The sequence below is a fragment of the Schistocerca americana genome, chromosome 1 (assembly GCF_021461395.2).
Source record: "Schistocerca americana isolate TAMUIC-IGC-003095 chromosome 1, iqSchAmer2.1, whole genome shotgun sequence".
NCBI classification, from domain to species: Eukaryota; Metazoa; Arthropoda; class Insecta; order Orthoptera; family Acrididae; genus Schistocerca; species Schistocerca americana.
This window is the reverse complement of record NC_060119.1, coordinates 1,123,994,198-1,124,021,804: the sequence shown is the minus strand read 5'-3', so window position 1 is coordinate 1,124,021,804 and position 27,607 is coordinate 1,123,994,198. Positions and strand designations below refer to the sequence as shown.

Below are 27,607 nucleotides of genomic sequence, written 5' to 3'. Positions count from 1 at the left end.
CAGAAGAGATACTCCAGCAGAACTAGACAGAGACCATCTGCGAAGTTCAGAAACTGAGGCAGAAGTCAGACACTGAACGCAGATTGTTGAGATCCGTACTGGACAGCGTAGTCGGTAAGAGCACTATCCACGAGAGACAAGAGTCTAGCCTCCTGAGACCTGATGTCCATTATAAGGGACATAAGAGTTTCTCCCTCCCACTATCACAGATTCTGCATTTCCCATCGTAATACCTGTCGTCCACTTGAAGGGACAGCATAGTACAGCGACCCGGTGTGAGAGACGGTCCCTACGATCACTTGGCGCCAACTAGCAGCTTTTTCTTCAAATGACATTATCTGACACATTATTACTATTATTATTATTATTTCACCATAGTAGGTAGTATCTTTCGTCCATGAATCATAGACCTCGCCATTGGTGGGGAGGCTTGCGAGCCTCAGCGATACAGATAGCCGTACCGTAGGTGGAAGCAGAACGGAGGGGTATCTGTCGAAAGGCCAGACAAACGTGTTGTTCCTGAAGGAGGGGCGGGGGGGGGGGGGGCAGCAGCCTTTCAGTAGTTGCAGAGCCAACAGTCTGGATAATTGACTGATCTGGCCTTGTAACATCAACCAAACCAGCCTTGCTGTGATGGTACTGCGAACGGCAGAAAGCAAGCAGAAGCTACAGCCGAAATCTTTGCCGTTCGCATCCATCTCTACTGTATGGTTAAATGATGATGGCATTCTCTTGGGTAAAGTATTCTGTTGGTAAAATAGTCCCCCATTCCAATATTCGGGTGGTGACAACTAAGGAGGATGTCGTTATCAGGGGAAACTAAACTGGCGTTCTACAGATCGGACCGTGGAATGTTAGATCCCTCAATTGGGCATGGAGGTAGAAAATTTGGAAAAGGTTAAAATGGTTCAAATGGCTCTAAGCACTATGGGACTTAACACGTGAGGTCATCAGTCCCCTAGACCTAGAACTACTTAAACCTAAATAATCTAAGGACATCACACACATCCATGCCCGAGGCAGGATTCGAATCTGCGACAGTAGAAGCAGCGTAGTTCCAGACTGAAGCGCCTAGAACGGCTCGGTCACAGCACCCGGCTTTCGGAAAGGGAAATGGATGAGTTAGGTATAGTGGGAGTAAGTGGAGTTCGCTGGCAGGTGGAACAAGACTTCTGGTCAGCAGAATAAAACGTTATAAATTCCAAATCAGATAGCTTGTAATGCATGAGTAACTTTAATAATGAATAAAAAATAAGAACACGGAAAAGCTACTACGAACAGCATAGTGAACGCTTTATTGTAGCCAAGATAGACACGAGGCCACATCCACCACAGCAGTATAAGTTCATATGCCAAACTGCCATGCAGGTGATGAAGAGATTGAAGAAATGTATGATCAGTTAAAAGAAATTGATCAGATAGTTAAAGAAGACGAAAATTTAGTAGTTTTGGGTGACTGGAATTCGATAGTAGGTAAAGGAAGAGAAGGGAAAATAGTAGGCTAATATGGACTCAGGGAAAGGAAAGGAGGAAAAAGCCGCATGGTAGAATTTTTCACAGAGCATAATTTACCATAGTTAACTCTTGGTTTAAGACTCATGAGAGAAGGTTGTATCCGTGGAAGAGACCTGCAGACATCGGAAGGTTTCTGGTGGTAACACAGAGATTTCGGAACCAGATTTAAATTGTATGTCATTCCCAGGAACAGATTTGCACTCTGACCACAATTTACTATATTGGTGATGGACTGTAGATTAACACTGAAGAAACTGCAAAAAGTTATGAATTAAAGGAGATGGGACCTGGATAACCTCAAAGAACCAAGGGTTGTAGAGGTCTAAGAGGGAGTATTAAGCAACAATTGACAAGAACAGGGTAAAGGAATACAGTAGAAGAAGACTGGGTAGCTTTGAGAGATGGAATAGAGAAACCAGCAGAGGACCAAGTAGGTAAGAAGACGAGGGCTGGTAGATATCCTTCGGTAACACAAGAGATACTGAATTTAATTGATGAAACAAGAAAATATAAAAATGCACTAAATGAAGCAAGCGAACCGGATATAAACGTCTAAAATATCCGATTGACAGAAAGTGCAAAATGGCTAAGCAGGAATGGCTAGAGGATTATAAGGTTTGAGAAGTGTATATTACTAGGGCAAGATAAATGTTGCCAACAGGAAAATTAAAGAGACCTTTAGAGAAAAGACAACTACCTGTATGAATATCAAGAGCTCAGACAAAAAACCAGTCCTAAGTAAAGAAGGGAAAACCGGAAGGTGAAATGAGTATATAGAGAGTCTGTACAAGGCAGATTAAATTGCAGGCAATATTATAGAAACAGAAGAGGACATAAATGAAGATGAGATGGAAGTCATGGTATTGGGAGAAGAATTTTACAGAGCACTGAAAGACATAAGTCGAAACAAGGTCCCGGCAGTAGACAACATTCCACTAGAACTACTGATAGCCTTGGGGGAACCAGCCACGACAGTACTCTTCCATCTTGTCTGCAAGATGTATGAGACAGGAGAAATACCCTCAGAGCTCCAGAAGAATATAAGAATTCCAATTCCGAATAAAGCAGATGCAGACAAGTTCAAAATGGTTCAAATGGCTCTAAGCACTGTGGGACTTAAAATCTGAGGTCATCAGTCCCCTAGACTTAGAACTACTTAAACCAAACTAACCTAAGTACATCACATACGTCCATGCCCGAGGCAGGATTCGAACCTGCGACCGCAGCAGCAGGGCGGTTCCAGACTGAAGCGCCTAGACCCGCTCGGCCACAGCGGCCGGCAGATAAGTCTGAACACTACCGAACTATCAGTTTAATAAGTCATGGTTGCAAAATAATAACACGAACTCTTTACAGAAGAATGGGAAAGATAGTAAAAATCGACTTTGTGGAAGATCAGTTTGGATTCCGGAGAAATATAGGAACACACGAGGCAATATTAACCTCACAGCTTCTCTTAGAATGTAGGTTAAGGAAAGGCAAATCTACCTTTATAGCGTTTGTAGACTTAGAGAAAGCTTTTGACAGCATTGACTGTAACGTTCTCTTTGAAATTTTGAAGACAGCAGGGGTAAAATACAAAGAGCAAAAGGCTATTTACAATTTGTACAGAAACCAGATGTCGGTTATAAGGGTCAGAGCCATGAAAGGGAAGCAGTGGTTGAGAGGGGAGAGAGACATGGATGCAGCCTGTCCCCGATGTTACTCAATCTGTATATTGAGCAAGCAGTAAAGGAAACCGTAGAAAAGTTTTTAGTAGGAATTACTGTCCAGAGAGAGGACATAAAAACAGTGAAGTTTGCCGATGACATTGTAATTCTGTCAGAGGTAGCAAAGGACTTGGAAAAGCAGTTGAACAGAATGGACAGAGTCTTGAAAGGAGGACATAAGATGAACACCAACAAAACAAAACCAAGGATAATGGAATTTAGTCGTATTAAATCAGGTGGTGCTGAGGAAATTAGATTAGGAAACGAGACACTTAAAGCACTAGATGAGATTTGCTGTATCAGTAGCAAAATAACAAATGTTGGTCGAAGTAGAAAGGATATAAAATGTAGACTGGCAATGGCAATAAAAGCGTTCCTGAAGAAGAGAAAATTGTTAACGTCGAGTATAGATTTAGGTGTCAGGAGGTCTTTTCTGAAAGTATTTGTATGGTGTGTAACCATGTATGCAAGTGAAGCGTGGACGATAAATAGTTTAGACAACAAGAGAATAGAAGCTTTTAAAAAGTGGTACTGCAGAAGAAGGATGAAGATTAGGTGGGCAGATCACGTAACTAATGAGCAGGTACTGAACAGAACTGGGGAGAAAATAAGTTTATGGCCTAACCTGACTAAAAGAAATGATCGGTTGGTAGGATACATTCTGAGTATCAAGGATGATCAATTTACTGTAGGGAAGCGCGGGCGGTAAAAATCGTAGTGGGAGACCAAGCGATGAATACGCTAAGCAGATTCAGAATGATGTAAGTTACAGTAGTTATTCGGAGGTGAAGAGGCTTGCACAGGTGAGAGCTGCATCAAATCAGTCTTCGGACTGAAGATCACTACAACAGCAGGTAGTACGCTAATGCATCCATTTTCTGGAACAACAATAAAGTTAAAAATACCCAAAGTGGTCCACCTGACAGCAGACCATATTATTGAGTATCAAGGACGTGGACCTGTTTACCAGAGCGTGAGCGAGGACAAATTAATTTCTATTGTAAAACTGTATGACTAAAAGCCAGTCATTACTGCAACAGCAAAGTTTGGGAAGCAGCCTACTGATAAATGTAAAATATGGTCAAAGAAAGATGGGTGATACATTCAGGTACCGTGTCCAGCAGTAATCGGCTTCTACTGTAAAAGTTTTGGTAGTATAGAGCTAATTGACCGGAGAATGAGATTCTAGAGGCTCTACACCAGAACTAGAAAGTGGAGTGTTCAAAAATGGCTCTGAGCACTATGAGACTTAACATCTATGGTCATCAGTCCCCTAGAACTACTTAAACCTAACTAACCTAAGGACAGCACACAACACCCAGCCATCACGAGACAGAGAAATTCCCTGACCCCGCCGGGAATCGAACCCGGGAACCCGGGCGTGGGAAGCGAGAACGCTACCGCACGACCACGAGATGCGGGCTAAAGTGGAGTGTAAGAACCATTTTTCACTTCATAGATATGAGAATTGGAAATCAATGGATTCAGTACATGAATAACCGAATGAAGAATGATGAGCCAAAGAAAAATATCCTGCAGTATCTTGATTTCAAACCCAGAACTGCAGAGCATTTGTTTAGTTGCTAAGAGGAACAACATCCTGAAGAAGAAGAAGATGATTGAACTCCAAAATGTGAAGACTATCGACCTCGCGATCACTCACCTACTATAGTTCGTTTGGCTAAAATGACTGAGTGAAGAAATATGAGTAGCGTGAGGTATAAGAACATTGGCTGCAAGATGAAACCCAAAATAAAGCGCCAACTTTGTTAAGTTTCTCTCTGTCTAACGTCACAGAACAATTGTTTCTCTGAGTATCATCCGAATGCCTTTATTTTCAGATTTATTATCAGTGTACGATACATGTGATTTATGTCAAATACGACTGTCTTTTGCTACGTAAACTACCAATGAGGTACATTTTTCTTCATATTTTTCACTTTCTTTTCCTTCTTAGTTATACATCACAAAGACTCCACGTCCACTGTAGCGAACACTCCGGAAAATCATGAATTTTCTTTAAATTCTAAAATTTTATATGAATTGCCTTTCACCATCTTCTGTAGGGGTAGGGGAAAGAAGGTTAAAGTGGCCAGTCTGGGAAAAGTGACCACTGCTTATCTGATGTCTTCAGCAATACCGCTTCCTATCGAGAACTGCTCAGACTAGGTGTAATCGACACCATTAGAGTTGTCGGTGACGTTGGCGAAGGAAGCCTGTTCCGTCAACTTTACGTGAAAGCGTTTAGATTTTTCGATCGCTTGGTGTAAGGCAAGTCACTCATATTACTTTAGATGCTTCACTTTTATGTAGAACTATAGGTTGTTGCGATATCATGTTTCACGCAATGCCTTTTGGCTTGCAAATACAAGTCGCTCTCGTTTCCTTCGGTTGTACTGTCCCGCGCGTGAACCACTGATACAGCCATGGTGTCCGATTGCGTAAGATGGCCACGCTATACGTCGGCAAAAGTGGTCCGACGGATAGCCGCTGTTCCCGACAGTTCGTTTTCAGTTTGTTTATCCCAATGAGAATTAGCTAATTCCATATTTATGCACAGTATAACAATTAAAACTAAAACATTACAAATCATTTTATACACAAAACTAATACCCGTTATTCTGTTCTTCTGGAAGGGATTGCAAGAGCTTCAGGTCGCTAATAAAATACATTCGGGAAACATAGCAACAAAGATAAGATCTTGTTGCGATGCAGACGGCAACTGAAGCAGTGAAGAATGAGAACGTGGCTTTTTCAGCAGCAGCAGAACAATTCATTATACCACATAATACGCTAAAAAATATTTCTAGGGAGAAATGGAGATGCAGTTGGTACTAAAAAGGTCATGGGTATCTTAAGGGCAGTGTTGAGTGAAAAAGAAGAGCAAGAAATCCTTAATTACATTTTTGAAGTGGAGAAGCAATTTTATGGAATTTCAGTGAATCACCTGAGGCGATTAGCATCCCAGTTGGCAGAGAGTAACAAATTACACACGGTTTCAACAAAGAGTCTGAAATGGCAGGCAAAGATTGGGTGTTATGCTTTACAGAACGGCATCCTAACATCAGTCTTAGGAAGCCAGAATCTCTCTCTATAGGTAGAGCACAAGTTTTTAACAATGTTATTTGATATCCTTAAAACATTGCAAGATAAACAATTTCATCCTGCTCAACGTATTTAGATCGTAGATGAAAGCGGTCTTCTGACAGTTCAGTCCAAGAAAAGCAAAGAGTTTGCACTCAAAGATGGAAAACAAGTCGGAGTCGTTACTTCAGTTGAGAGAGGTTTGCTGTCGACGTTTGTAATGTGCACGTCTGGACGAGGAAATTTCATTACCGCTTTTGTAATCTTTCTTAGGCGAAGAATGAAGGTTAAACTTAAAAATGGTCCTCCTCCAGGAACCGAATGTGCGTGCCACACTAGCAGGTGGACGAAGAGCTAACATTTTTTTTTATTAGTTTGAGCATTTTCTTAAAAGATGCAAAACCAACCGTTCAAGATCCAGGTCTACTAATCTTAGATGGTCACTCCATCCATACTAAGAACATAGGTTTCATTGATAAGGCCAGAGAAAATCATAAAACTGTTGTATGTTTGCCCCACACTATAACCCTTCAGGCACACTTGGAGGAAGCAAGCAAGAAATTGATAAGGATCCACGGATATTGGGGAGAGGAGGGTGGTTGGGAACTGGCAGCTGGTAGGAGGATAGGTAGAAAGAGAATGCGATCTGAGATTTTTATCATCAACACCAAAAACAGGTCTCCACCACTGCTGGAGTTAGTGGAGAAGAGCCTCAGGTAGAACGAGGAGCAAAAAATGTGCAGTACATTTCAACCGAGACTAAGAAGCTTAGGAGTGTACAAAGTGTTAGGAAGAAGAAAGTGCTGCTGCTAGGTAGTAGCCATGGGCGAGGTGAAGGCCTTCAGTTACAGGAAAGTTTAGGGGCAGTATACCAGGCCACCAGTAGCTTCAAGCCAAATGCAGGGCTAAGTCATGTGATAGAGGACCTATGGTCTTTATGTAAGGAATTCACAAAAGAGGACCATGTAGTGATAGTGAGTGGGGCGGGAGACAGCTAGGACATGGATGGGGCATATGACATAGGTGGTGACGTGGACAGGATAGCTTCTCTGACTCATGGCAGTAAGGTACCCTTTGTTGAGCTGTTCCGGGGTCATTATCGGCCACACTTTGACGGAGCTGTGATGTGAATGAATGTGGGTTTAGAGATCGCTCTGAGGGCAGCCACCGTTGCTCATGTTTCTCTGGTAACTGTTGGGACTATCAACAAATGGGGTTTCACTAGGCATGGTCTACACCTAAACAGGACTGCAAAGGGAAGATTGGTACAGCTGATTCATGAAAGTTTAGGGCGTAGATCTCGGGACACACATGGTCAAATACCTGTTGTTCAAATGGAACAAATGGCTCTGAGCACTATGGGACTTAACTTCTGAGGTCAACAGTCCTCTAGAACTTAGAACTACTTAAACCTAACTAACCTAGGGACATCACACACATCCATTCCCTAGGTAGGATTCGAGCCTGCGACCGTAGCGGTCCCGAGGTTCCAGATTGTAGCGCCTAGAACCGCTCGGCCACTCCGGCCGGCCAAATACCTGTTGTCATGGGTAGGAAAAATAAGTCTTTTTTAGGATAAATCCAGACAACCTACTAAAAGAATATCTCCAGCACTTTAAAAAAATACTGAAACAATCACTCAGAAGACATTTTAACACTCCAAATACTACTCACACCAGATATCACAAAGAAAAACGAACGATTGGAAAGAGTAACATGGGGCATTTCACAGACTTAACAATCCTTCATCAAAACATGCAATCAATAAAAAATAAAATACAACTATTAGAAGTTGAGCTCCAGTCTTTGGACTGCACAGTAGTTTGTGTTACTGAGCACTAGTGTAGAGACAGAAACCCAATATGTAGTGTTATCATCTTATGATAGGACAAAATCTTGCTGCAGAACTGCTTCAAGGGGTGGAGGATCATGCATTTATATGAAAAGAGGATCATAGTTCAAATCAAGACATGACCTCAGTACAGTAAGTGAAGACAAACACTTTGAAATATCAGCTATTGAATTAACAGGCCCTGATATCACAAAGAAATTAATCATTTTATGTGTGTATAGATCTCTCAGTGGTAGTGTGGACACTTTTTTCAATAAATTAACACAAGTTCTAGATAAAGTCTCAAGTACAAAGGTCAACATAATTCTGTGTGGGGACATTAACATCAATACTAATATCATAAAAGAATCCAGCAGCACCCTCATAAATATCCTTCAAAGTTTTGGTGTGTCCCTATCTGTCAATAGTGCAACAAGGATTACTACAATGACTGCAGCAGTTATTGAGCATGTGGCCACAAAAATGAACAGGGAAAAATGTGATGTATCTGTAAAAGATCTCGGACTATCAGACCATCTCTGTCAAATAACAACAGTAAAATCAGGCATCAAATCATTCCCTAAACTACAAGCCTACAAAGGACATTTATCACAAATCAGAATAAAAGATTTTTCAAAGGAACTCGCAAAACAAAGCTGGGATGAAGTGTATAAGGAAACCAATGTGAATATGAAATTCTCTAAATTCTCCTCATTATTTAAATTGAACTTTGAAAACGCATTTCTAGAAGTATGCATGTCTGTTTCAACATTTCACAAAAACAGATGGATAACAAGAGGTATTAATAAGTCCTCCCAAACACTTCAATAACTCAGTTCCATCAAAAAGAGTCACAATGATCCAGAATACTTAAATTTCTATCACAGGTACAAAAAGATCTATAGGGAGATGCTGATTGTTGCAAAAAAGGCATTTAATGACAAAATAACATATAATGCAGAGAATAAAAGCAAAACAGTCTGTGATGTCACAAAAAAGGAAACGGAGAGAGGCATAGAAACACAGAATAACATTCTGTTAAGGGAGAGGGATAAGGTAATAAATGATCCACAACACTTAGCAAACTATGTAAATGAGCATTTTTAAAGTATTGCAGAGAAGTTACAGCAAAAATTCCTCAAAACAAATATTACATCTGTAAATAATGTTGCACTAAATACAATGATGTTACTTCCAACCACAGAGGATGAAGTCAATCAAACTACTCAAAGACTAAAAAATAAAAAGTCAGTAGGCTTAGATGAAATAGCAATATGTGTACCGAAAAAATGCATAGAGATTATACAGGGCTTCTTAACAATTATATTAAATGTAACCTTCACATCAGGGACATTTCCAGAGCAGTTAAAACAGGCAAGAGTCGTACATACCTTTGCTTAAGAAAGTTAATACAGAAGACATAGAAAATTACTGGCCCATTTCCCTGCTGTCACCATTCTCGAAAATAATAGAAGCCATTATGAAAGATTAATGAATTACCTGAATAAATACAACCTTTTGAGCAAATCGCAGTTTGGTTTCCAAAGTGGCAAAAATATGGTGTAGTTGATGCTCTTGACAAAGATGAGTGTGTCACAGGCCTATTTTTAGAACTTCCTAAGGCCTTTGATACAGTTGACCACAAGATTATATTAAATAAATTAGAAGCGTTAGGAATAAGAGGGGTAGCTAATGACTGGTTTCGTTCATACCTAGCAGGTAGGGTAAAAAGAGCAGAGACACAAACTTCAAATAGATCTAAACATTTAGTAAAACACTTAGCAGAACAAAAATGCATTAATGTAGGAGTTCCACAAGGTAGTGTATTAGGACCAATACTATTCCTGATACATATAAATGACTTTCCCAGTAGTGTTACAGTGAAAACATTCTCTCTGCTGATGACAGCAATGTTACAGTCACTCCTTGCAGAGAAAACAAAGGAAACTCTCAAGGAAGTTTATGATTGGTCAATAAGCAATAAAGTGACATTGAACACAAAGAAAACTAATGCCACGAATTTCAGCTTGAAGAGGGAAAATGAAAATTTTAAATTAAATGTAAATGGGACCTCTATAGACTGTGTAACAAATGCAAAATTTCTAGGAACGAATATTGATTCTCAGTTGAGGAGGTGTGAACACACAAAGGTACTTGCAACCAGAATGCCATCTGTATGTTATGCCCTTAGAAGCCTATCATCATTGTGTAACATGCAGTGTCTTTTAGTTACATACTGTTCACATGTACACTCAATTCTTAGATATGGCATTCCTTTTTGCAGAATAAATGCACAAAATGTGAACACAATTTTCAAAATCCAGGAAAGAGCCATAAGAATAATAACCAAAAATAGTAGTCGAGCTCATTGTTAAGATCTCTTCAAAACACAGGGGATTTTAACTGCACTGTGTGAATACATTTACCAATCAGTTGTACACATCAAAAATAACATTGGCAATTACTGCTAAGCAGCTCTGTCCATGACCATGGAACAAGAGCTACACTCAACTTACATTTACCAAGAAAAAATAAACATAAAACTCAAAACAGTATTTTTTACCAAGGAATAAAACTGTACAATAAATTATCAAACGAGATGAAAGAAATTGCAAATATACACTTATTTTAAAAGACAGCTAAATAGTATCTCTTATGCGATACATTTTATACATTGAAGGATTACTTAGGTAAAACAGAGTAAGGGTTTGGTAAAAATTGTTATGCAAATAAATAATAATAATGATTATAAAACATCCAACATTCCATTCCACATGACACCTTTACACTGTTTTTTTCCTTCTTTTTTCTTTTTCTAAAAAAACTTAGCCCCAAGCTAAGCATTGCACAATACTAACACCTCTTCCTCTTTCTGAGCTCAACATCTCACTTATTATAGAGGGATTCTGATTCAGTTTTTCAGGATACCAAATGGGAAGCTGTGGTACAGAAAATGACCCAGTGTGTGTGTGTGTGTGTGTGTGTGTGTGTGTGTGTGTGTGTGTGTGGGTGGGTGGGTGGGTGGGTGTATGTGTGTGCGTGTGTGTGTAGTGAGTGATGTGTTATGAAACAATGTGTGTATGGTGTGTGCAGTAACTGACACTGAGATATGAGTGAACAGTGTGGCAGTACATTATTTAATAAGTTATTTGTAAAAAAAAATATTGTACACCAGGAGTAAATCTAATGATTGTCACTAACCAGAAATCTGTAAACGTATGTGTATACGAATTAGCTTATTTTAAATTGGTCTAAACTTGTAAATACTTTTCCATGTCTTATATCCTTGTACAAAAGAGATCTACAGATGGATAAAGCTACTACTACTACTACTACTACTACTATTAGTCACAAACTCCAGCTTTTTGATGTGGGATTCATGTCTTCTTTTAAAACATCTACACACAAGCTAGTGAAATTATTTTTCGCAATAATCCACGAAGAATTATTAGGCAGTTTCAGTTAAGTGCATGCTTGAGTGAAGCGTTTCTTTGTACAGCCGTCTTAGTGTCAGCAATCAATGGCTTTAGAAAGTGTGCAGTTTTTCCTCTAGACCCTAGTGTGTTTACCGATGAGATTACTGATATCCCTTTGGAAAGGAACAGTAACATTGTGCCTTGTTCAAATATTTGTTCTTCTCATTGCGAAACTGCTGAGTCTTCTGCACGTACAGGTCCCTTTGGACGCTGTACTGCTGTGTCTTCTTCAGGTAGGTCTACTGGCTTATTTCCAGATTCAACTTATGAGCTGTACTCAAGTGCAGGCTGCCTTCAGATTATAACTGATAAGACTTCTCCAAGAGAAGGTTCCCCTTAGCGTGAGATCACTGAAGAACATACCTCTTAGTATCCAACAGGTGGGTTTCACATTAGCCCAAAGGATGTAAAACACTGCCCAAGAAACAAAGTATGAATCAAAGAAAAATTAGGAGTAAAGAAAGAAAACCTACGATAATCACTTCAATCTCTTGTAAAAATGTGTTTGTTGAAAGTAAAAGAGAGAAACAAATAGAGATTTTAATGAAAAAAAAAAGGAATTACGAAGAAAAACAACAGATAGGGCCAATATTCAACAATGTAATGCAACACAGAAACAAGGTAAGAAGCTAAAAGTGGGAGCAAACACTAAGAGAGTTTCTGCTAAAAAGACGCTTTCTGAAGAAGAAATGGAAGAAGAAAATTCCACTGGTGAGGACAGTGACAAAAACTGCTTTTACTGCAAGGAAACGTTTTCTAGACCTAAAGAAAATGAAGAATACATAAGATGTCAGAGGTGTAAACGCTGGGCTCATGAAGTGTGCACCGGATATGATAGGACGACGATAACTAGATGTGTAAATTTTGTACATGACTTAATATTGTTTCTGAATTGATAAATTGAGAAAGAGTTAGACTGAAAAAGTAACCCATAGTTAGTTGCTGATTTCTTTATTTACACCATTAGGAATAATTAATACTTTTCATTTGTTGTCCTTTTTGAATCAAAAATGTATTGAAACAAGTTTCCTTCTGATTTGATTTATTGTTCTCCCAATAATAATCAGTGGTGAAATAAAAACTATTAGCCAAACCATTTTTTAACTAAGCAGTCTATTTAGGAATGGTGGCAAAGGACTGGCCACTTTACACCATCAGGTAGGGAAAAGTGGCCACTTTACAGGGTGATTCACGAAGATATGCAAATATTTTAATATGTTATTCTGCAAGAAAAACTAAAGAAAAAACTTCATATAAACATAAATACGTAAATGTTTATTTATGTAGATACGGCTAATAAAAGTTTTTACCTATAAATTAGCAACTTCGCTAATATGAAGCCATCGCAAAACTGTACGACATTAAAGTAAAGCACGATTTCCATTGATTTCTACATCTACATCTACATCTACATGATTAGTCTGCAATTCACATTTAAGTGCTTGGCAGAGGGTTCACGGAACCACAATCATACTATCTCCCTACCATTCCACTCCCGAACAGCGCGCGGGAAAAACGAATACCTAAACCTTTCTGTTCGAGCTCTGATTTCTCTTATTTTATTTTGATGATCATTCCTACCTATGTAGGTTGGGCTCAACAAAATTTTTCGCATTCGGAAGAGAAAGTTGGTGACCGAAATTTCGTAAATAGATCTCGCCGCGACGAGAAACGTCTTTGCTTTAATGACTTCCATCCCAACTCGCGTATCGTATCTGCCACACTCTCTCCCCTATTGCGTGTTAATACAAAACGAGCTGCCCTTTTTTTTTGCACCCTTTAGATGTCCTCCGTCAATCCCACCTGGTAAGGATCCCACACCGCGCAACAATATTCTAACAGAGGACGAACGAGTGTAGTGTAAGCTGTCTCTTTAGTGGACTTGTTGCATCTTCTAAGTGTCCTGACAATGAAACGCAACCTTTGGCTCGCCATAACCACAATATTACTATGTAGTCTTTCCAACTGAAGCTGTTCGTAATTTTAACACCCAGGTACTTAGTTGAATTGACAGCCTTGAGAATTTTACTATTTATCGAGTAACCGAATTCCAACGGATTTCTTTTGGAACTCATGTGGATCACCTCACACTTTTCGTTATTTAGTGTCAACTGCCACCTGCCACACCATACAGCAATCTTCTCTAAATCGCTTTGCAACTGATACTGGTCTTCGGATGACCTTACTAGACGGTAAATTACAGCATCATCTGCGAACAACCTAAGAGAACTGCTCAGATTGTCAGCCAGGTCATTTATACAGATCAGGAACAGCAGAGGTCTCAGGACGCCTCCCTGGGGAAGTTTTACTCGATGATTTGCCGTCTATTACTACGAACTGCGACCTTCCTGACAGGAAATCATGAATCCAGTCGCACAACTGAGACGATACCCCATAGGCCCGCAGCTTGATTAGAAGTTGCTTGTGAGGAACGGTGTCAAAAGCTTTCCGGAAATCTAGAAATACGGAATCAACTTTAGATCCCCTGTCGATAGCGGCCATTACTTCGTGCGAATAAAGAGCTAGCTGCGTTGCACAAGAACGATGTACTCTGAAACCATGCTGATTACGTATCAATAGATCGTTCCCTTCGAGTTGATTCATAATGTTTGAATACAGTATATGCCCCAAAACCCTGCTGCAAACCGACGTCAATGATATAGGCCTGTAGTTCGATGGATAACTCCTACTACCCTTCTTAAACACTGGTGCGACCTGCGCAATTTTCCAATCTGTAGGTACAGATCTATCGGTGAGCGAGCGGTTGTATATGATTGCTAAGTAGGGAGCTATTGTATCAGCGTAATCTGAAAGGAACCTAATCGGTATACAATCTGGACCTGAAGACTTGCCCGTATCAAGCGATTTGAGTTGCTTCGCAACCCCTAAGGTATCTACTTCTAAGAAACTCATGCTAGCAGCTGTTCGTGTTTCAAATTTTGGAATATTCCATTCGTCTTCCCTGGTGAAGGAACTTCGGAAAACTGCATTTGTTGTTATTGATCTGGTTAATCTAATAAGACATGTCCCACATGTGTATCTGCATCAGTTTTCCAGAACATCCAGAGAAGCAAAGATTATTATACAAGTAAATTTTGTTTACTCTCCATTGAGAATGTAGAAACGTTTATGTCATTGTTGGCAACCGTTAGTGAGTTTCAGTCGTTTCCTAGCTTTCAATCGAGTTTGTTTTCTGCATTTTTCAGTGAAAGAACATAATAACAACAGTGTACTTAAGTGAAACCACATAATAACTGTTGTAGTTTGTAGGTTATTTATGAAATAGGGATGCCTTTCAAATTTACGACAGAGGAATACGCCGATATGAATTTTTATTTATGGCAAATGTGATAATAATGCTATGGCTGCATTAACGAATATCGCGTACGTTATCCAACTCTCAGGATTCCGAAGGCACGAACCATCAGTGAATTATTTCGAATGTTATGCCAGATAGGGTATCTACCTAGCGTTCATAATTAGTAGGAGCGATCGATACGTGAGGCCGATGATGAGAATATTATGGATGCTGTTCAACGTAGCCCGTGTACCAGTACACGACGTGTCTGTCAACGATTAAGCATTTCACAATCTAAGGTATGGCGTACACTGGAGTACAATAATCTGTATCCTTACCATAAATAAAAAGTGCATCATTTCCATCCGGGAGATCCTGCCCTTCGCTTGGAGTAGCGCAACTGGTTAAATACTGATCGGCAGTTACAGAAATACATTTTATTTACTGATGAGGCACAGTTTACTCGAGATGGTATAAACGATTTACATAACGAGCACGTATGGTCTGAAGCAAACCCACATGCAACAGTGCAACGCAATTTCCAGCAGTGATTTAGCATAAATGTGTGGTGTGGTATAATCAACACACGATTTATTGGACCATTCACTTTCCCAGCACGTCTAACTGGCTAGACGTACTTACAATTCCTTCTAGAAAAAATGCCCCGCTTGCTCGAATATGATCCACTTGCTACGCGATTGAAAAAGAACTTTCAATATGGCGGCGCGCCTCCACATTTCACCAACGCCGTTACAACACATTTAAATGAACATTTTCCCCAGAAATGAACGATCAATACACGTGAGGTATCACGTGCTCACATTATGAATGCAGTAGGCGAAATTAAGAACAATCATACGAAGCTGAAACAAGCAACAAGTGCAGCTAAATGCATTGTACTCGGTAGAGGAATTTTTGAACATTAATATGAATTTATTGTGAAATTGTTTATACATTGTACAACTTCCTTAACACTGAGCTTTGTTTTCTTCGGTTTAACATGAATTCACGTCCGCTACGGTATTAATAAAAGGAGATTATCTGACACATTCATACAGCTTCAGTTAACGTTATTACCATTATTTTTTCAAAATTTAACTCTCTAAAACTTGTGCTGAAAACTTAATTTTGGAAAACTACTGCAGATACGCGTCTGGCACACGTTTTATTAGATTCACCAGAACAACAACAACAAAATAAATGGAAATCGTGCTTTACTTTAACATCGTACAGTTTTGAGAAGGATTCATATCAGCGAAGTCGCTAAATTTCAGACAAAATCTTTTATTAGCCGTAACTCTGTAAGTAAACCTTTGCGGACCTATGTTTATATGAACCTTTTTGTATATATTAAGCATGCGCACATCTTCGTGAATCATCGTGTATAAGCATTCAGAAAAACGTTTATATGTCACATAAAATATACTTTTACCTTAGCTATAAATATTTGGTATCATACCTGAAGTTTTTCCACTACTGGCCATTAAATTTGCTACACCAAGAAGAAATGCAGATGATAAACGGGTATTCATTGAACTAGAACTGACATGTGATTACATTTTCACGCAATTTGGGTGCATAGATCCTGAGAAATCAGTACCCAGAACAACCACCTCTGGCAGTAATAACGGCCTCGACAAGCCTGGTCATTGAGTCAAAGAGCTTGGATGGCGCGTACAGGTACAGCTGCCCATGCAGCTTCAACACGATACCACAGTTCATCAAGAGTAGTGACTGGCGTATTGTGACGAGCCAGTTGCTCGGCCACAACTGACCAGACGTTGTCAATTGGTCAGAGATCTGGAGAATGTCGCGGCCAGGGCAGCAGTCGAACATTTTCTGTATCCAGAAAGGCCCGTACAGGACCTGCAACATGCGGTCGTGCTTTATCCCGCTGAAATGTAGTGTTTCGCAGGGATCGAATGAAGGGTAGAGCCACGGGTCGTAACACATCTGAAATGTAACGTCCACTGTTCAAAGTGCCGTCAATGCGAACAAGAGGTGACCGAGAAGAGTAACCAATGGCACCTCATACCATCATACCGGGTGATAAGCCAGTACGGCGATGACGAATACACGCTTCCAATGTGCGTTCACCGCGATGTCGCCAAACACGGATGCGACCATCATTATGCTGTAAACAGAACCTGGATTCATCCGAAAAAATGACTTTTTGCCATTCGTGCACCCAGGTTCGTCGTTGAGTGCACCATGACAGGCGCTCCTTTCTGTGATGCAGTGTGAAGGGTAACCACAGACATGGTCTCCAAGCTGATAGTCCATGCTGCTGCAAACTCCGTAGTACTGTTCCTGCAGATGGCTGTTGTCTTGCAAATGTCCGCATCTGTTGACTCAGGGATCGAGACGTGGCTGCACGATCCGTTACAGCCATGCGGATAAGATGCCTGTCATCTCGACTGCTAGTTGGGATCCAGCACGGCGTTCCGTATTCGCCTCCTGAGCCCACCGATTCCATATTCTGCTAACAGTCATTGGATCTCGACCAACGCAAGCAGCAATGTCGCGATACGATAAACCGCAATCGCGATAGTCTACAACCTGACCTTTATCAAAATCGGAAACGTGATGATACGCATTTCTCCTCCTTACACGAGGCATCCCAACAACGTTTCACCAGACAACGCCGGTCAACTACACTGTTTGTGTATGAGAAATCGGTTGGAAACTTTCCTCATGTCAGCACGTTGTAGGTGTCGCCACCGGCGCCAGCCTTGAGTGAATGCTCTGAAAAGCTAATCATTTGCATATCACAGAATCTTCTTCCTGTCGGTTAAATTTCGCGTCTGTAGCACGTCATCTTCGTCGTGTGGCAATTTTAATGGCCAGTAGTGTAAATTCGAGTAGTGTATGCCACAAGGTTCTATTAAGAGCCATGACTTCATGAAAATGCGATTTCACTTAGAGTGGCTACTTTACCCCATCTTCCCCTAAATAAAATCTGTGACACTTAAATTGATTGCAAGTTCAATACAGCTATCCCTACATTGCAGACTGCAAGAACAGTTGTGTTATATCTCAATTTGTGGAACAAGCTGTTATGATTCAAAGTGATATCACAGCGCTGACCAAAAAGCTTACTGAAAACAGAAATAGGAAAAAAAATCGCCGGAATCTGTTTCGACCCCTTGGGGCTGCGTACCTGTATGAAGAAGAGCTTGGGTTTGCCGGCGAGAGTGGGGCACAGCCTGGCTGTGAACGGTTCCCACAGCTCGCTGACGTTGTACTCGTGGTCCCTGGCGTCCAGCTGGCCGTTCCTCTCACCGTGCGTGAGCACCGCCACTGCGACGCAGTCACGGTTGCTGTGGTTCTGATCGGCCACTGAAAACATAGGTTACACGTGATAGTTGGTAATACTGTCTTAGGATTTAAGGGCTGGCTACAGCGCGCAAACACAAGCTCTGGAATCTAAGATATTGTTGTCGGTCTTCGCAGCGCACGGATTAATATAGTGGCAGTTTGGAGGCCAGTGTAGGAGCCCGCCTGCTGTGGTGGGCACGTGTGTCGGGCGAGGGGTCGTCGCCGAGCTGCCGTACTGCCGTGTCCGCCAGCAGCGACACAGGATTTGGTATTGAGTCGATAATTTTTATAATTTGCAGCGTGCTTATCTATTTAAACAAAAGGGTTTGTGTATGTGCGTAGCAGCAGACGGTAATTTTGATAATGATAGGAGTTGAATTCTTAAGCGAAACCATTGTTAGGCGAATAGATTAAGTATTGATTTCTGTCATTGATTTCTTTTTTAGTTGTCAGGGAATTGTTTCACTATTATTTAAATGAGATATTTCAGTCTGTCTCAAGAGTTTGATTAATTTGTAATATTGCTTTAATGCCACTGGAGGCAGATCTACATACGAAGCGATTGTTCAAAGAGCTTCTAGCGTTTTGTTAATTAAATGAGAAGGAATCGCTTTCAGAGTATAGTTTTTGAAAAAAGGAATTACTTGTTTGGGTTATCATTTATCGAGTTTAGATTTGACCAAACCCTTTCTCTTGAATTATATGTAGTTGCAGTAAGCAGCAGCAGCAAGCAGCAACAGCAGGAACCCCCATACAGAACATGTATTGCACTCAGCATGAATGATAGGTTTTTTATCATCATCATCATCATTTAAGACTGATTATGCCTTTCAGCGTTCAGTCTGGAGCGTAGCCCCCCTTATACAGTTCCTCCATGATCCCCTATTCAGTGCTAACATGGGTGCCTCTTCTGATGTTAAAGCTATTACTTCAAAATCATTCTTAACCGAATCCAGGTACCTTCTCCTCGGTCTGCCCCGACTCCTCCTACCCTCTACTGCTGAATCCATGAGTCTCTTGGGTAACCTTGCTTCTCCCATGCGTGTAACATGACCCCACCATCTAAGCCTGTTCGCCCTGACTGCTACATCTATAAAGTTCATTCCCAGTTTTTCTTTGATTTCCTCATTGTGGACACCCTCCTGCCATTGTTCCCATCTACTAGTACCTGCAATCATCCTAGCTGCTTTCATATCCGTAACCTCAACCTTGTTGATAAGGTAACCTGAATCCACCCAGCTTTCGCTCCCATACAACAAAGTTGGTCGAAAGATTGAACGGTGCACAGATAACTTAGTCTTGGTACTGACTTCCTTCTTGCAGAAGAGAGTAGATTGTAGCTGAGCGCTCACTGCATTAGCTTTGCTACACCTCGCTTCCAGTACTTTCACTATGTTGCCATCCTGTGAGAATATGCATCCTAAGTACTTGAAACCGTCCACCTGTTCTAACTTTGTTCCTCCTATTTGGCACTCAATCCGTTTATATTTATTTCCCACTGACATTACTTTCGTTTTGGAGATGCTAATCTTCATACCGTAGTCCTTACATTTCTGATCTAGCTCTGAAATATTACTTTGCAAACTTTCAATCGAATCTGCCATCACAACTGAGTCATCCGCATATGCAAGACTGCTTATTTTGTGTTCACATATCTTAATCTCACCCAGCCAGTCTATTGTTTTCAACATATGATCCATAAATAATATGAACAACAGTGGAGACAGGTTGCAGCCTTGTCTTACCCCTGAAACTACTCTGAACCATGAACTCAATTTACCGTCAACTCTAACTGCTGCCTGACTATCCATGTAAAGACCTTTAATTGCTTGCAAAAGTTTGCCTCCTATTCCATAATCTTGTAGAACAGACAATAACTTCCTCCTAGGAACCCGGTCATATGCCTTTTCTAGATCTATAAAGCATAGATACAATTCCCTGTTCCACTCATAACACTTCTCCATTATTTGCCGTAAGCTAAAGATCTGGTCCTGACAACCTCTAAGAGGCCTAAACCCACACTGATTTTCATCCAATTGGTCCTCAACTAATACTCGCACTTTCCTTTCAACAATACCTGAGAAGATTTTACCCACAACGCTGATTAAAGAGATACCTCTGTAGTTGTTACAATCTTTTCTGTTTCCATGTTTAAAGATTGGTGTGATTACTGCTTTTGTCCAGTCTGATGGAACCTGTCCCAACTCCCAGACCATTTCAATTATCCTGTGTAGCCATTTAAGACCTGACATTCCACTGTATTTGATGAGTTCCGACTTAATTTCATCCACCCCAGCCGCTTTATTGCACTGCAATCTATTGACCATTTTTTCCACTTCCTCAAATGTGATCCTATTTCCATCATCATTCCTATCCCATTCTACCTCGAAATCTGAAACATTACTGATCGCATTTTCACCTACATTGAGCAACTCTTCAAGATATTCCCTCCATCTGCCCAAGGCATCCGGAGGATTCACCAGCAGTTTTCCTGACCTGTCCAAAATACTTGTCATTTCCTTCTTACCTCCCTTTCGAAGACTGCTAATTACACTCCAGAATGGTTTTCCAGCAGCTTGACCCATAGTCTCCAACCTGTTTCCAAAGTCTTCCCACGATTTCTTCTTGGATGCTGCAATTATCTGTTTGGTTTGTTTCTTTCTTCAACGTAACTTTCTCTGTCTACCTGAGTTCTGGTATGTAGCCATTTTTGATACGCCTTCTTTTTCCTTTTACAGGCTGCCTTGACTGTATCATTCCACCAAGCTGTTTGCTTCATCCTACTTTTACACACTACTGTTCCAAGACATTCTTTGGCCACTTCTAGTACTGTGTCCCTGTATCTTGTCCATTCCTTTTGCAATGACTGTAATTGACTACATTCAACTAACTGGTACCTTTCTGAGATCGCTGTTATGTACTTGTGCCTGATTTCCTTATCCTGAAGTTTCTCCACTCTTATCCTCCTACATATGGACCTGACCTCCTGCACTTTCGGCCTCACAATCCCAATTTCACTGCAGATTAAATAATGATCAGTGTCATCAAAGAATCCCCTGAATACACGTTTGTCCTTCACAGCCTTCCTGAATTCCTGATCTGTTATTATATAGTCTATGACAGATCTGGTTCCCCTGCCTTCCCAAGTATACCGGTGAATGTTCTTATGTTTAAAAAAGGAGTTTGTGATTACTAAGCCCATACTGGCACAGAAATCCAAGAGTTGTTTCCCGTTCCTGTTGGCCTCCATATCCTCTCCAAATTTACCCATAACCTTTTCATACCCTTCTGTTCGATTTCCAATCCTGGCGTTAAAATCACCCATGAGCAGAACACTGTCCTTGTCCTTTAATCTAACCACTACATCACTGAGCGCCTCATAAAAACTATCCATCTTATCTTGATCTGTCCCTTCACAATGCGAATATACTGACACAATCCTAATTTTCTTGCTAGACACTGTCAAATCTATCCACATCAGTCGTTCGTTTACATACCTTATTGCAACTACGATGGGTTCCATTTCTTTCCTGATGTAAAACCCTACACCCCATTGTGCTATTCCTGCTTTGACTCCTGACAGGTAGACCTTGTATTCTCCCACTTCCTCTTCTTTCTCACCCCTTACGCGAATGTCACTAACAGCTAAAACGTCCAGCCCCATCTTACTTGCAGCCTCTGCCAGCTCTACCTTCTTCCCAGAGTAGCCCCCATTGATATTAATAGCTCCCCATCTCATTACCATTTGTTTGCCACGTCGTATCTTAGGAGTCCCTGGTTTGTCAGTTAGAGGTGGGACTCCGTCACCTCCAAAGGTCCGAGGCATTTTGCTCTGATTGTTGCCAGCATCATATTTAAAGTACCAGGGAAGCAGGTTGCTAGCCTTACTTGCCCCGAGTCCCATTGGGTTTTACCCCTAACGGCTGAGGGTCTAACCGGTGGATTTGGTAGTCTTTGCCGTATGAGCACAAAGGTGACCACGACTCAGAATATGTCCGAGATGCCCAGCCTTATTCCAAAGTAACTGGTATTCCGACTGTCGGGACCACTTACTTGGCCACTCATACGTTGCCCGTGGTTCATGAACTAGGACATGACTACAGGAACCCACACCATGAACCACTAGGTTTTTTACGTTTTTGTTAACTAATGGAATGCAGCAGATCAAGCAGTGGCGGCAGAAAGACCAAGTAAGTTATTTGTTGCGCACAGGACCAATTAAAAAAAATAAAGTTCAGGCGAACTCTGTAATAGTAAAGTTAACAAGAGTACAAACACGAGATTTTCAGTAGAAAACACAAGATAAGAAGACAGAGCTCGCGACTTTCACACGCTTGAATTCCGAAGAATCTGTCACTGTCCTTGCGAATTTAATTTATTTATTTTTGTACCATGATACACTGATGAGCCAAAGAAACTGGTACACCTGTCTAATATCGTGTAGGGCCCCCGCGAGCACGCAGAAGTGCCGCAGCACGACTTGGCGTGGACTCGACGAATATCTGAAGTAGCGCTGGAGGGAATTGACACCATGAATCCTGCAGGGCTGGCCATAAATCCGTAAGAGTACGAGAGGAGTGAACAGCACGTTACAAGGCAACCCAAATATGCTCAATAATGTTCATGTCTGTGGAGCCTCGTGGCCAGCGGAAGTGTTTAAAATCAGAAGACTGATCCCGGAGCCACTCTGTAGCAGTTCCGGACGTGTGGGGTGTCACATTGTCCTACTGGAATTGGCCAAGTCCGTCGAAATGCGCAATGGACATGAATGTATGCAGGTGACGAGACAGGCGGCTGACGAACTTGTAACCTGTCAGAGTCGTATCTAGAAATATCAGGGGTCCCATATCACTCTAAGCGCACACGCCCCACACCACTACAGAGCCTCCACAAGCTTGAACAGTCCCCTGCTGACAGGAATGGTCCATGGATTCATGATGCTGCTTCCATATCCGTACACGTCCATCCGCTCGATACAATTTGAAACGAGACTCGTCCGACCAGGCAACATGTTTCCAGTCATCAACAATCTAGTGTCGGTGTTGACGGGCCCAGGCGAGGCCTAAAGCTTTGTGTCGTGCAGCCACCAAGGATACACGAGTATCCAAAAGCCCACATCGATGATGTTTCGTTGAATGGTTCGCACAGTGACACTTGCTGATGGCCCAGCATTGAAATCTGCAACAATTTGCAGAAGGGTTGGACTTCTCTGTCACGTTGAACGATTCTCTTCAATCGTCGTTGGTCCCGTTCTTGCACGATCTTCTTCCGGCCGCAGCGAAATCGGAGATTTCACATTTTACTGGATTCCTGATATTCACGGTACACTCGTGAAATGGTCGTACGGTAAAATCCTCACTTCATCGCATACCTCGGAGTTGCTGTGTCCAATCGCTCGTGCGCCGACTATAACACCACGTTCAAACTCACTTAAACCTTGATAACCTGTCATTGTAGCAGCAGTAACCGATCTAACAACTGCGCGACAGGTGTTGTCTTATATAGCCGTTGCCGAACGCAGCGCCGTATTCTGCCTGTTTACGTATATCTGTATTTGAATGCGCATGCCTATACAACTGTTTCTGGCGCTTCAGTGTATTTCCAAAAAATAGAATGTTAAGGAATCATCTGAAAAATCGAATTACTAATTTATTCATATAAAACACATTTAACCAAATTGTCTACTTCGCGGTCGAAAATAGAAATTCAGATTTAACGAGTGTTTGAGGTTTACGGGCGCTAAACAGCGAGGTCATCAGCGCCCAAGATTTAACGAGTCATACGCCACTTGGTACAGGCATAGACAATGAAAAGCGAACTTCGAAATAACATTGAATAATTGAGCTACAAAGCCTGGTTAGAATGTGACTGAACACGTTTCGAAATCTTGGTTGTCGTGACGCCTGTTCGGTAATGTAGTCCGAGGTCTACGTCAAGTTGGAAAGTGACAATGTGTAAGTTGGTGCAGCCGTGAAAGTCGCAGACCGTGGAAACATATTAATTTTTGGCATAGGTCCAGGTCTGCATTCGCTTCTCACACAGCGCAGGCAACTAAAAATGATTCAAATGGCTCTGAGCACTATGGGACTCAACTTCTGAGGTCATCAGTCCCCTAGAACTTAGAACTACTTAAACCTAACTAACCTAAGGACATCACACACATCCATGCCCGAGGCAGATACGAACCTGCGACCGTAGCGGTCGCGCGGTTCCGGACTGTAGCACCTAGAACCGCTCGGCCACCCCGGCCGGCGCAGGCAACTAAGAGAGACTACTGAAAATATATCCAGAACGATTAAATATATCTGAGTAATAGTAGATATGTGGCGAATTTTCCGACCTACGCAAGTAATTTCAAACTTTTATGCGTGCCGAATTATGGCCCCACCTATTTTAACAACGGAATATCACGTTTCTCTCCTAAGGTTCGTCAGGCGTATCTTTTCTGGTGTTTTCGGCAGATGTTTTTAATTTCATTTCTGCACTGTCTAGTGGCAGCCAGCCCAAATAATTACTGCTAGACACGTCTTTCAGGCGACGCCCGGTGTCAATTCAAAGCGTCGGTTTGTTTCCGAGTACTGGTACCTTGGCGGGCCTGTTCCCCGGATTTGACGCCTGTAGACTTTTTTCTGTGGGCAAAGTTGAAAGACGCTATGTCTGATGACATGGAACGACATATAGCTACAGCCTGCTCGGACATCTCCGCTGAAATGCTAGCACGTGTGCAGCAGTCGTTCCATAGTAGACTGAAGGCGTATATTGCAGCTGCCGGTGGTCATTTTGAACACAACCTGTGGTGTCCAGTTGTCTTGTTTTTGATCAGAGTCCACATAATCAGTACATGCACTTGTGGTGTTCTTTAGTGCGCGCTGCCACAGGTAATTTACAAGTGTCACTGTGAGAAGTTTTCAAAATGCGATATCTCGGTACTGCAACAAACACCGCTGACGTTCTAATTTACCCTACTTTTCGACTGTTAACGTCAACAGGCATCGTTCCATTCAAAATGTGTACGTTTGCACAAAAAATATACTTTATAAGTATTATTACAATCTGTTGATTGGCTACCAATTCGAGCCCCTGAATACCAACCCACTCTGTGAAAACCGCACATCAATGGCACTTTCCATTTCCGCAATATTTGAGTTGCAAGTTTTAGGTGATTCACGCTGTATATACAGGGTGTTTCACAACTCATATTACACGCATCTAGAGTTGTCGAGAGGCTTAGTAGATCAAGTTTTACATTGGAACCCCGTGTTAAGAAACGTCATCCATCGAAGCTACAAAAATTATAAAGATTAAAATGCAGTATGCAACGTCCCCAGTTAAAAATTTTCTTTTGGCTAAACGAGCGTCTGACATTAAAAACATATGCTGATATACAATATGTGAAATTAGGACTCATACTTGAAATCCATAAAAAGCGCAAATACTATACAATACAGCCCTTAGCCTGGTTAGGTAACATACAACCTTTTATCAATGCCAGTATAAAAAAGAAAAACTTCTATCCTAAGAGATCAGTTAACAGTGAACGTGATCATAATACAATTAATAAATTAGTGACCCTTAATTAAAAATAGAAAATCTATAATCGATATAACATCAGAGTGCCGTATCAATAACGAATATGTCAGGGCTTCTCTGCATGACTTCCTTGTTTTCCTGTGGCTGAGCTAGCGGAGGACGGCACAGTGTCCTCGTCGCCGGCGGCCGGCACACGCTAATCCCCTGGGGTGCTCCACGCTATTCAAACTAGTAGGTCTCTGAATATATCAAAGTAAGCATTCAGGTTAAACTAGTTCTGTTCATTCAGCAGTAATTCCGGTTGTTGTTTTCTGTGCACATAAAACTCCGTTTCTTCGAGCAGGTTCATTAACTGTACCTTCGACGCCCTATCCAACACTTTCATATTACTGTCTATATCAGGGACGGCCAAGAACGCGGCAAAATCGAAATAAACCTTTCGCACACGTGTGTCGATCCAAACACTGATATAACTTTTGCAGCTTCATTGTGGAGACGGGGAAACTCTTCCCGAGGAATACCTTCGAAAATTCCTACGTAAAAAAAATTTGTCCTTTGAACGGGAATTACTCTGCAGATCGATCAATTCAATTTGCAAATGCACTGGAGTACTTTCAACTGAAACGGCAAAGGGTCTAGAAAATAGTTCAAAAACAGAGGTCAGACTGGCAGTGTCCTGAAAACGCTTAGAAAATTGTGCCTGTAGTTCCTCCAACACAATAATTTTGTACAAGCATTTACGCCCCCCACATACAACCCAGCTCAATAGAACATAGTAATTCCTTTTCCCACAGATATTGATAATCAGTGAACAATTAAACGTACTAAATTACGCATACATGTAGTCAAATAAGCAAATACTTTTACCTACATACACACCTCTCTCACCGAGGATAGGGCGTAACACTGAATGATTTAAAATAAAGGACAGCCACAACACAAAGAAACCAGAGGAGCCTGGTGGCGTTGTGGCGACTTTCCAAACTACCCCCATCTACATCTACATGATTACTCTGCACTGCACATTTAAGTGCTTGGCAGAGGGTTAATCGAACCACAATCATACTATCTCTCTACCATTCCACTCCCGAACAGCGCGCGGGAAAAACTAACACCTAAACCTTTCTGTTCGAGCTCTGATTTCTCTTATTTTATTTTAATGATCATTCCTACGTATTTAGGTTGGGCTCAACAAAATTTTCGCATTCGGAAGAGAAAGTTGGCGACTGAAATTTCGTAAATAGATCTCGCCGCGACGAAAAACGTCTTTGCTTTAATGACTTCCATCCCAACTCGCGTATCATATCTGCCACACTCTCTCCTCTATTACGTGATAATACAAAACGAGCTGCCCTTTTTAGCACCCTTTCGATATCCTCCGTCAATCCCACCTGGTAAGGATCCCATACCGCGCAGCAATATTCTAACACAGGACGAACGAATGTAGTGTAAGCTGTCTCTTTAGTGGACTTGTTGCATCTCCTAAGTGTCCTGCCAATGAAACGCAACCTTTGGCTCGCCTTCCTCACAATATTATCTATGTGGTCTTTACAACTGAAGTTGTTCGTAATTTTAACACCCAGGTACTTAGTTGAATTGACAGCCTTGTGAATTTTACTATTTATCTAGTAATCGAATTCCAACGGATTTCTTTTGGAACTCATGTGGATCACCTCACACTTTTCGTTATTTAGCGTCAACTGCCACCTGCCACACCATACAGCAATCTTTTCTAAATCGCTTTGCAACTGATACTGGTCTTCGGATGACCTTACTAGACGGTAAATTACAGCATCATCTGCGAACAACCTAAGAGAACTGCTCAGATTGTCAGCCAGGTAATTTA

At 41.3% G+C, this 27,607-nt stretch overlaps 1 protein-coding gene across 4 annotated transcripts in view; it reads right to left on the bottom strand.

Annotated features, from left to right (window-relative positions):
* The window catches only part of LOC124551036 (caspase-1-like), a 141,316-nt gene that overhangs the window by 50,814 nt on the left and 62,895 nt on the right, over positions 1–27,607 (bottom strand). For all 4 annotated transcript variants that reach the window (XM_047125916.1, XM_047125907.1, XM_047125924.1 and 1 more), the window contains one exon: positions 18,074–18,252. In XM_047125916.1, coding sequence (XP_046981872.1) covers positions 18,074–18,252 — 179 coding nt within the window. The remainder of the gene's footprint in view (positions 1–18,073; positions 18,253–27,607) is intronic.